This window comes from Zonotrichia albicollis, chromosome 5 (genome assembly GCF_047830755.1).
Source record: "Zonotrichia albicollis isolate bZonAlb1 chromosome 5, bZonAlb1.hap1, whole genome shotgun sequence".
NCBI classification, from domain to species: Eukaryota; Metazoa; Chordata; class Aves; order Passeriformes; family Passerellidae; genus Zonotrichia; species Zonotrichia albicollis.
The window spans coordinates 17,092,139-17,104,253 of record NC_133823.1 but is presented as its reverse complement, the minus strand read 5'-3'; the positions used below and the strand labels follow the sequence as shown (position 1 = coordinate 17,104,253).

At 36.9% G+C, this 12,115-nt stretch overlaps 1 protein-coding gene across 6 annotated transcripts in view; it reads right to left on the bottom strand.

The window, feature by feature from the left end:
- Nucleotides 1–12,115, bottom strand: part of CCSER1 (coiled-coil serine rich protein 1) — a 609,788-nt gene that overhangs the window by 356,744 nt on the left and 240,929 nt on the right. For all 6 annotated transcript variants that reach the window (XM_074540916.1, XM_074540917.1, XM_074540919.1 and 3 more), the window contains exon 6: nt 7,572–7,782. In XM_074540916.1, coding sequence (XP_074397017.1) covers nt 7,572–7,782 — 211 coding nt within the window. The remainder of the gene's footprint in view (nt 1–7,571; nt 7,783–12,115) is intronic.

Here is a 12,115-nt window from a genome sequence, read left to right as displayed (position 1 = left end):
CACCACTTGCTCATTATTTTGCAATGCACTTTTTGGTATTTGTACCTTTATCCCAAAATGCAACTGGTGTGATCAGCTCCATTGGTGGGATTTACCTGACTGACCTGCAGCAACTAATCAAAACCATGGAAGTACTAAATGAGAAAATGTTTTCAGTGCTGCAACAGCTATAATTTTATGGTGTTCAGCCACAGGTTAATCACAGCCAATTGCACAGAACTGCTGATGTAGCAACAATACATATTAATAGGGTTACTATTTTTAATGCCTATTTCCAAGGTGCTGCTAAGACCTGGCTTGTTGAGGTAGCTGGGGCACAATCTATACAAATTTGTGCTGACCTGGACCACACTGCCCTGCCATATGAAAATGTTTCACTCAGACAACCACCGAAGAAATAAGAAAATTCATCACTTGCTTTCTGAATACATGGAGTAGATACTTCTATCACCATCACCTCTACATATGGAAGATAACTTGTTTCATGGTCAGCCTGGTTTCAGTGAGGCTGTGGCACACAGACACATGTAATCTACAAAGATTGGGCCATTAAGCCAGTGGCAGAACAAACAGAACAGAAACAGAGAAATTTTCCATTTTCAGTATTAAAAATTAAGGGTATTCATTTCAGAATGATAATTTCAAAGTGTGGCTCAAAAAACATTCTGAATGTAGCCTTCAACAGAGCTTCAACGTGAGCAAGGGCAATGACAAACTGGTAACTGAGCTGAACCAATTCAGAAGGTCTTTTTACTGAGCCAGGATTAGTGTGACTCCACAGAGGCCCAGAGCTGTGCACCCATCCAACCTGTAAGCTCACACTCTAAAGTACTCCAAGAGTGCCAGCAAATAAACACACTGTCAAGGAGCACCTGTTATAAAGAACAAAGATCTTTAAGAGAAAAGGAGTCCAGGAAGGCTGGACATTCTTCAGGAAATCAATTTTAATGGCACAGGAACAGCCCATCCCCATGTGCCAAAAGACAAACTGGCAGGGAAGACAACCAGCATAGCTGAACCACAAGCTTTGGAACTTCAGGGGGAAAAAAAAAAAGAGTTTAAGATCTTTGCAAGAAGAGGCAGCAAACTCAGGAGGACTCCAGAGACTTCATGAGGTTACACTGGGAGAAAATTAGAAGGGACAAAGCCCAACTCGAACTTAATTTGGCTACTGCCGTAAAAAAATAACAAAAAAAAGTTTCTATAAATACAAACAACAAAAGAAGGGTTTGGGAGACTCTCTATCCTTTACTGGTTTCAAGGGGAAACAAAGTGACAAAGGATAAGGAACTTAATGCTGCTTTTGCATCCATCTTTGTAAGTAAGATCAATTGTCCTCAGAGCTGGAAGACAATGGCAGGGAGCAGAATGAAACCACCATAATCCAAGGGGCAATGGCCAGCAACCTCCTGGTGATATCAGCAGCATTCTCTGTTGCTTCTAGTGAGAATAATTCTACAATGCTCAGAAAAGGTCATTCTTACCATGATGATAAGTGTAAGAATTTTAGTTTTACATTAAGAGTTCCATTAAACCTGTGTAAGAATCTAGTGTTATTTTCTGTTGGGAAATATGCTGTACCTTTCAGTACTTCATCTTTAAAAACAATCACCAGGTGATCTCCTGCTTGACATACACACATCTATGGGGCTGTTGCCAACTTATTGCAAAAGTTCCATACCTTCTTGGTGATTTCTCATAGGCAACTCCTCCCAGCACCGACTCCTTCTTCTTCTTAGCCCAGCCAACAAACTCCATCACTCCTCACAGCACAACCAACAAACTCCATCTCTCTCCTCACCCAGCTAACCCACTCTTTTGTGGCACTCACCTTCTTATTGGACACAGCTGTGGCCTGTTAAGGACAGGCCTGTTCCTAATCTTTGGTGATTAGTACAGCTGCAACTCCTCAGGTGTGAGACTGCCTTCTGCACTGTCTTTATTTTCTTACATTCTGTCCCTCCACATGGGGCCAGACAGGATCCACCCAAGGGTATTAAGGGAGCTGGTGGAAGAGCTCACTGAGCCATTTTCAATCATTTACCCTCGTCCTGGCTTGAAAGGGAGGTCCCAATTGATTGAAGGTCAGCCAATGTGATGCTCTTCTACAAAAAGGGCTGGAAGGAGGCTCCCAGAGTCTACAGGCCTGTCAGCTTGGTGCCAGATCTGCTTAAGAGCCACCACATGGAATGGAGAGAATTGTTCCTGTACCTTGAAAGTGTGTAACTAAATAACTGACATTGGGTTTGTTCATTGTTATTAAATACCTTATAATGGGTAATTGTGGGAAAAAACATCTTTACTGCCAAAGTCAATACCTGATTATATCCACTTATTCCCAATATTCTCTACTACTCTGAGATACACTCCAAGAAAAAAGCAACACCTGAAGTGCAAGTATGGGGTACTCTGTGTGTCTTTGCACCCAGCTGGGCATGGGTACACCAATGTATATTCCCAAGTGAAAAAGCCAATTTAACATGATAAATTTGAATTCTATTACTAAATCTAGTACACTTTCAACAGTATTTATTTAAATTTATGAGTAGATGCAGTGTCAACATACCATGAAATGAAGGAACTACCAATTTCCAGCATGACTTACTTGATAAAAGGGACTGCATTAGATGCAGAGTTGTTGAATAAAGCAGCAATGCTACAGTGGTTAATTACAAAGTTACTTAAAGGAAGAAAATCTGCAGTATTTTATAGTGTATTCAACTTGCAATCAGTTCCTAGCATGGCTAACACAGTATCAGCAAATATAATACATTTCATAGAGGACTGAAGGAAATGCTTTAACATCTCTAAAAAACATAGTTTAAGGCCAATTCCATATTGACCAGCAATTAGCAAACAGCAATTAGCTTGCTCTCAGTACTTTCCATCAGTGGATTGCAAGTGCAGTATAAAAGGGGACTCTAATTATGCTTATTTTACTGATGAGGTGAAAGATGCATGGGGAGAAGTAATGCAGCCAGTGATATCTGACAGACTAATTGCAGCCTGAGTGGTATCACTCTGCCCCACTAATCTCAGGCAACACTAACGGCCCTCTCTCACAGCAATTTTGACATAATTTTCCACATTTCTCTTTTTTTTTTGAGGTTTTTTTTTCCAAGTTCTAAATCTAAAGACACTGTATTGGACACATTAACTTTTAATGACAGCCACAGGCAACTGCAATTTCCCTCAGTAAAATAAATGATTAATTAGTAAAACACAGTATGCAATATATGTCCAAAGTGACTTAGTCCTATTGCTAATTGTAGCAATTAGCTAAAACTCCATAGCCTTCATGGTGTTTTGCAGAGCACCAAAGAAAAAAAAGCACGGGCTGAATAATTTATATTCCAAATTACACAAACATATAGACAACATATCTTAGCCTTCTAGATAAGCAACCAGTAAGGTCACTTCTGACAGATCCTTAAAAATACCGAAAAGTAGAATTACGCAGCTGATAAACAATATGTTTCATAAAGAATACATGGAAAATATGACCTTATTTCTACAAGCCTGGAGATTCTCTTTTTATTATGGCATTCAGTAAAATTAATCTACAAGCTCAACAACTAAAGTTTGAACAAAACCCCATTATCACTGACTAGGTGGATTCCTTCCCAATACAACTGCATTTTTCCATTTTGTTTATTTCAGCATAAAGGCCTTCTTTTGCTAGGTACAAAGCCAAAGCCATACAAGTTTTGCTCCAGTTTCTCTGCCTGAAGTGTTTGACCAAATATTTTTAAAAAGGCAAAGCCCTAAAATGTCCCCTCGACTAGCCAGACTTCAACACTGCCTAAGCCAGCTATAACTCAAGCCATAAAAAAAGTTAACAGATGGAAATCATCTGGAAGAGTGCAGGAAAGCCAACATATTGCTTGGTTAAGAGGCATTATATATTCATTATTGCTGATAGCAATGAGTGAGAAAGAAGCTGTAGTCTAGTTTTCAGAAGCTCACTGGCCAAACACAATCGGTTCCAGAAATGTTGTAAAACATAGGAAGTATAGAACATCAATTGTTCTATACTTTCCCCTCAAAATGGGGGAGAAAAAAAATGACAGAATAATTGAAGAAACATTCAGAGCAGAGAGGCCTGTCTCAAGTCAGAAGGTAAAGAATCAATTTCTTAGGGGTGGATAATGCTCCCAGTTTCATCCAACTCTGATTTTCTTGTGTTCTCTCTTTCAAATGAGAGGACTTACTACTGACAAAAAGACTTTGAGAAAATAAAAAAAAAACCCAAAAAACAAAAAACAAGCAGTCAAAATAAGCATCCAAGATCTGGAGAGAAAAGGGAAACCACAAAATCATGGACAGGCTGCAAAAGAGTTTGCACTGTCCGCTATGCTGAAGCGGCTTTTATCCAGCTGCCCATGCTGGGTAATATGGGTAATTCTCTGGTAGTACTTTTTCATTAAATTATGCATCCCACAGGCCTTGGTTACACAATTTATTGAAGATGTGTCTGTCAGAAATGGAACATCCATGAGAAAAAGCTGCAGACAAGATTGAGAGAGATCTTCCGGAGCACTTGGAAAATCACCAAGTTTCCTCACATGCCAGGGCCCTCCAGACTATCCAGCTTAGCTCAGTGAGGTTCCCAAAACCCTGGGTAACAGCCTGCCTTTGAGCCTTGCATGGCCCAACCCATAAAGAATTACTAGTAGACATTTTCAAGGCTTTTTCACTGAAAGTGAAATGGTAATTAATTCTCTTAATTGAACGATCATTCATTAGCCTTTTTACTAAATAACATTCTCAATCTTGAAAGTTACTGCCATGTCTTCAATTTCCCTTTTCAGGATAAGACTAATAACAAGCCTGTAAGTCTGCTGCACAGTATAGCATATATTGTGTGCAGTTTTTCCATTTAGATGCTTCAATTACAAGCAACTGCAGCAAAAAAGCATATTTTACTAGCCAGTATTACATTTTGGCAGATCATAATTAAATTATTCTTTAGAAGCAGCGCTCAGTGCTTAAGAAGAAGGATTACATTGAATAACAGGGCTAATATTTTAACTCAATTAGCATGTTATTTTTCAATAAAGAGGTATACACTACCGTAACTCCTTCTTCCATGGGTAATATCAGCTATAAAACAAAAATAGTGCAACTTTTTTTTTGTGGTAACCTATATAATTTTCCCCATGCCATCTGTACGCTTTGTATATTTTTTAAGTGGATGAAAACATGTGATATATTATTATTTTTAAAAATATATAATCTTATTTTTCACTCTTGCAAGTATAGAATATTTCAATTCTATAAAAGACTGCCAGAGACTATGCTTTTCTACATCTAAAAATGTCTGAGCGTTTCACAGTAAGGAAAGAATTTTTCTTTTATGTCTTTTATTCTGTACTGTTTTGAGTTTGATTTATAATATTGGTTGGGGCAGAAGTGATTCTTGGATGAAAAAATTACACCTAGTTGCAATGGAAGTAAGGGATCTCCTCCATGGAAACTGTCTGCTAAGTATGCTCAGATGACTTATTTATCAGCTTCTTCAGTACAATATTTCAATTTTATGGGATTATATTTTCCTAAAATCTTTCACTAATAATTTAGAAGTGACATAAACATATACATGTCTGAATATCTGAAGATAATCAAGTTGTGTCATTTCAATATAAATTTCTAACATATTTCAGGGTCACGTCCTTGATTGTTCAAAACAGCTACTCAGGTTCTTTCAAGGTAAATTACAGCACATATGGACATCCAAATGTAGGATTAGGAAAAGGCCATTTTGATTTCATAGGCCAAGACAAAAAGAAAACTACAGAGACACACTGTGCTATAGCCAGTTGGGGAGATGAAAATTATATAGTACAAAGGAACAAACAAGTAAAAGACTGAATAATTAGGATGAAAAAAATAAGTTCAATGAGTTACATAACGAGGTATTAGTAAGTGGGCATGAAATTCCAGTGAGTCACATGAAATACCTCATGTTCCTTTTGTGGAGATCACCTGGTGATTGTTTTCAAAGACGAAGTACTGAGCAGTACAGCGTATTTCCAAACAGAAAATAGCACTAGATTCTTACACAAGTTTAACAGAACTCTTCACTTAAAACTAAAATTCTTACACTTTTCATCATGGCAAGAATGACCTTTTCTGAGCATTACAGAATTATTCACACTAAAAGCAACAGAGAATGCTGCCTATATCACCACCTGAATGTTAGAATGCTATGTCATATAATTTCATAATTCTTATTTAGTTCCAAAAAAAATGAAGTTACGACTCCTTTAAATCCACTCTATAATCTCACATTCTATAAAAAAGCAACTAATGGGGAATTAATTATTTCAATTCTGGATTCAGTAACTCAGAAGGGGATTACGGATCCATACAGTACAGATCAAGCTCCTAGTGAAACTGGAAAGCCTGGGGCTTGCCAATGAGCAAAACCATGCTGTTAGGAGGACTAATTGCAAACTACCATGGCTAAACCTTTGACAAATCTTTTCAGATAGAACAACAGTTCAATTTAGATACAGATGACCTAGAAGTGAGCAGTAAAACGCCTCAATTTATTTTCAGTCTTCATTATATGAAACTTGAACAGGAAAAAATTCTGTTTTCATCTTCAAGAAAAAAGTTAACAATGATGTATGCACATATTGGAATGGTTACTCAGAGATTACAAGGAGACCCCATTAAGGCACCAAAAGTCTAAGTGGACAAGGATTTGAGCAACCTCTCCTGAGTTGGCCTTGCTTTGAGTAGACTTCTAGAGAGCCCTCTGCACATAAATTACTCTGTATTTCTATGAACTACATAAACAGAAACAAACAAACAAACAACCTTCTTGAAGATCCACACAAAACGCAAACTGCAATTCTCTAACAATGAAGATCAAAGTTCACAGTGTATACCAGAGTAAAGACTCCACAGCTGGAAAGTATTAAAAAAACTCCCCAAATAATTTCATTTCTCTAAAAACCTAAAGACAAACAGAAAAGAAAAGTTTCAAAGCAACACCAGCATTCCATAGGGGAAGCAGGAGAATATATCAGGACAAGACAAGCCAGGACTCTTGAAATTGTTCAGAGTGGCCCAGTGAATGGCCTACAATATCTGATTTCAGCCATCATTTACAAACTCAAGCTGGCTGAGTTAGAGTACTAACTCAAGTACAGTTACCGAAGAGATTTTTTTTCCTCTGCATTTCTCCTCTAAATGAATTCCATGTGACTTCATAATGGATAACAACACTAGTAAGAAAACTGAAAAGTTCTAAAATGCTGGAAGAAAACAATAAAATGTATTTTTACCAGAAGCAGTTGGCCTCCCCTGTCCCCATTGTAGTAAAAGCTCAAAAAAAGCTTTACACTCTGGACACCAAGATAGTAGGATCATTTAAATTCTGCTCAAGTATAAACTTTCTGACCTTCACCATGTTGAGGCATGACTATTTATACTTCTGCATCAATTCCATGTATTCAAGACATATTAAAATACATTAAGTCCATAAACTTTACGGACCCTTTTCTGCTGCTTAGTTCATTAATGCCGAAATATATTAATCTAACAAATAAGTGGGTGATTACCTCTTGCAGAACCCTCTTCATTTTCAGAAGCAATGTCTTGACAGCCGTGCAGTCTTGGAGCATCAGTCTGAAGGGCAGAGACTCAATGCCCCCACCTTCCTCCAGCCCAGGGAAAGGCCACTCCACAGACGGGCTGCCAGCCAGCTGGCTGACACGGGGGTGCCTGGCTTCTCCTTGCTCCACCTCCTTCGACAGCTTCAAGGACAGATTCCTTGTGAGAGAAAACAGGAAGGTCAACACTAAAATATGAAAAAGAACTAATAATTTGGGGGTGGTAATTCCTCTGAACTTAAAGACACACATTTGCTTTTAAGTGCACTACCATGAACAGCCTTTATAACATACTTGCAGCCATATGGTGCTAGCAATAAAATACACATTTATAAAAGGACCATATTCTACAGGAATTAAAACCATGTTCTAGCTCACGCCCTACAAAAGAAAGTAATTTTCTTAAAACAAAATACCCTATGGGCAAAACTTCTACAGGTCTATTATATTTCAGTTGAGCTTTACAAAAAAATGAATCTGTCATGCACTTTCAGAAGCTAAGTCAAATCATAATCTTCTGTGCACGTTGACTTAAAACTCAGAAAGAAACAAAAACTGGAAAAAGAAAAACAAAAAGAGAAAAACAAAAAGAGAAAAACAAAAAGAGAAAAACAAAAAGAGAAAAACAAAAAGAGAAAAACAAAAAGAGAAAAACAAAAAGAGAAAAACAAAAAGAGAAAAACAAAAAGAGAAAAACAAAAAGAGAAAAACAAAAAGAGAAAAACAAAAAGAGAAAAACAAAAAGAGAAAAACAAAAAGAGAAAAACAAAAAGAGAAAAACAAAAAGAGAAAAACAAAAAAAGAAAAACAAAAAAAGAAAAACAAAAAAAGAAAAACAAAAAAGAAAAACAAAAAAGAAAAACAAAAAAGAAAAACAAAAAAAAGAAAAACAAAAAAAAGAAAAACAAAAAAAGAAAAACAAAAAAAAGAAAAACAAAAAAAAGAAAAACAAAAAAAGAAAAACAAAAAAAGAAAAACAAAAAAAGAAAAACAAAAAAAGAAACAAACCCCTCCCTTCTGGGCTTGCCCAGTGACATAAGATGAACCTACTATTGTATGGAATTTAATTAATCTGCACTCACTTTTAGTTTTAGTTACTACTAAAGCTATATAAGCAGAACATGAAATAAAAAAAACAGTAAGTTGTGGGTGAGAATCAATTAAAGACACAGAGATTTTGATAGACTTGAAAGGTAATGAAAGATCATTATTTTCCTGCTTACACACTATCTTCCTTTAATATCAGAACAAGTAATCTAATCATTTTTCCTATGATGAAGAAAGTCATACTAAATTAACTCAGTACAATTAAAGATGCTAGCACACAAGCAGTGAAGAAAACCACAATTATTATTCATTTAAAATATTGTTTCAATTTTCCATTTCATTTGAATTTTTATGCAACACAAAACCGATTCTGCCATAGTTTGGAAGGACAAAGAACATCTTCCCACATAAGACTTTCCTTAGCTTTAGTTTCATAGGATCCACAGACAAAACCAGATTAATGTGATTTCTTAAGCAGTTCCCTATCATACTAAAAACTGGAAATTAGGATACTATAACTATCTTTTATGGATGGTTCATTTTTATATTTTGAAAGCTATGTAATATGCAGTAAAAAACCATGTTCGATCAAGCCATGTACCACAGAGATCACACACAGACAGATCCTCATGTTGGCCAATGGAACTACAATTTCAGGCTCTTCAAGACTCAGAAAAGAACAAAAATTAGTCTGTTTTAATTTTTAAATGCACAGAAACATATTTGAATGGAGCATTTTGCAACCTTTAAAATAAAAATATGAGGTGGAATGCAAAGTTGCTTTTGATTGAAGGATATTAAATCACTGCTGTTTTATAGCCTTTAAACAAGATCCAGGAATAAATCACACAAAGAAAAAACAACTTAGGAAACTGACGTATCATAACATAGACCACTTTTAAAGGTTTATAAAAGAAGCCATATGCAAACTATTGGAATCCACACTTGCATAAGATGTATGTATCCAGAAAAGCACATTATTTAAATTAAGATGAAACAAGAAGGTTCTCTTTCTTCCCCACCCAGCACCTGCAGAGTAGAAGGCGGATTATTCCTTAAAATATTCTATACATTCACTTTATAATTCCCACTGCAGTTTCATCTTCCTCATATTCCTCTATAGGCATTCTGTGTGGGTCCCATCCTGGCCCTGAGAAAGGGCCAATTTGAGAAGTACTGTCTCCCAGGAGGAGTCTTTTAATGCCCATCATCAGAGAGAAGACCCTGGTATCACCAGCCATGCCCTGCTCTCCTGTGAGGAGAAAATAAGTGGTGTTCTTGGAAAACTGTCCTCCCCTCTGGAAGAGATACATTGTTTATGTATAAGCTATAAATGTACTAGAAATATAGCAATTCTGAATTTCAAATAAAGACAATATTTTCAGTTACTTCAGTGGGTTTCACATTGCTATCACACTGTTCAACACACAAAACTACCATCTCTTCAAACACAGGATCTTGCACTGAAGTATGAAAAGCACTGTAATAATACATTACCACTCACAGTCTTTAGAGTTTAAAATCTGACTCAACTGTTTCTTGAAAATGGTGACTCAGAGTTCAATGGTACACAGCAAGCATTCAGGTTATACAGCCCTTCCTGACAGTTCAGAGGGATTTTAACTGATCTGTGACAGAAAAACTCTGCACTCTCTGATACAACTCATTCTACTTGGTGCAGAAAAAAAAGCTCATTTAAGCTTCATTCCAGAAAAGGTATTCCATCAAGTTCATTATTATCAGCTTCTAAGTGGTCTGTTACATTATCATTGCAGTAATCCACCGCAATTCATCTCAAAGCAGCAACAGACATTTAGAAAGGGAAAAAAACCCAAAACCACCCAATTCTTCCTAAATTAGAACTTTCACTTTAGTAAGGCATCTCAGCCTCTGAAGTTGGAGTAGGGCTGGTTTCTTGACTGGTAGTGCAGGAGCTCCTTACAGAGGGCCAGACACCTCGACCTTCCTAACATGCATTTATTTTCATCAAAACATTTCACAGCCAAATATTATCTATGACAAACTTCTTAAGTCCTTGGAAAAAAGCCTCAGAAGATCTGTTTTAATGACCAAAGCAATGTATTTCCTGTAAATAACAAGACAACATTAACTACATAATACTATCAACAGTATTTCAGAAAGGCAGTTCAGCCACTTTTAAATACATGGCTACAGCCTGAGCTCCAAATTCACCGGCCATACGCTCAGGCTAAGTTCCTACTTCAACAAAACCACACCTGAAAATGTTCTGAGCACTGGAAGTCAGTTTCAAAACGCTTCTGAAATGGCTCAATCCAACCCTGTTACCACTCTTCCCAATGAGTCCCTGGCATGGTTTGGTTGCCACTATAGATAAACTGGATTATTCTACTCCATTCTGGAGGATGTCAGTGGTGCAGATGTGCACTCAAGTACCATCCCATATAGAGCTCACCTCAAATCCCTGAGCACTGCAAGGGAGCCATGAATAACAGAGAAAAGGACACAATGTTGGTAGAATTACTACCACCATAAGGTCAGAAAATCCACAGAAACCTTGTTACAAGTCTGTAAATATTAAATACACTGAAAACATGTGCAACTCAAGGGTACTTCGTACTTTGGTCCTGCTGGCTTGTTTCTTATATATCTGGACATATCCACTGAGCATCACAAATGTACTCCCTCATTCCTAATTGATACAACGAATTAGAAGCTACAATATCCAGAGTCAGTAAAATGGTACTGCCATTAAGGCAGACTTCTGTTTCCAAAGCAGTCTTTATTGAAATAATATGCTAGCATTAAAATAATCAATCAGTGGCTTTCAGCATTTAATAGCCTCCATCAATCCAATGTAACCACATGTTAACTGAGCAAGAGACACAGTTGTGCAGATCCTTTGAAAGCTCCTTTTCCCTAGGAAGGTAGAACAAAACAAATTTTCCCTTATGAAAGAATTCTTATAGCATTTTATTTAAAAAACTAGGAATAAAGGCAAAACAGAGGAAAAAGGAAAGAAAAAAAAAAAGGAAAGGGGACCCAAAGACATGGATTTGCAGCTTGAGCTTGTTTAAGTCATTCTTCCCTTCTTACTGATCCTCAGATCAATGATTTGAAGAGCTTATGGTAATTTGAACTTCACTTACATAAAGATCCCCAGATTATGTGGACTTTAATCTTCTTAGTTTTCATCAGCAGTGCTCAAGATGTTGCTAAATCAGAATTAGCCTAAACTAATACAATTGGTTCCCCTGAGTCTGCTTCTCTTGATATCAGCTTAACAGAGGAGAACCCATGTGACACTGTTGGCATCAGGAAGGCTCTGAACACCAAGCATAAGACCCCAGACTCTATGAGAAGAGCTGAACACACTGTCTTTCTTCCCTCAGGGCTTATCTTCTAAAGTAGGGTCTTAGAAAAAGCCTTAAATCTCTAATCTGGAGTGTTTAAGTGTGTAGCTGTGT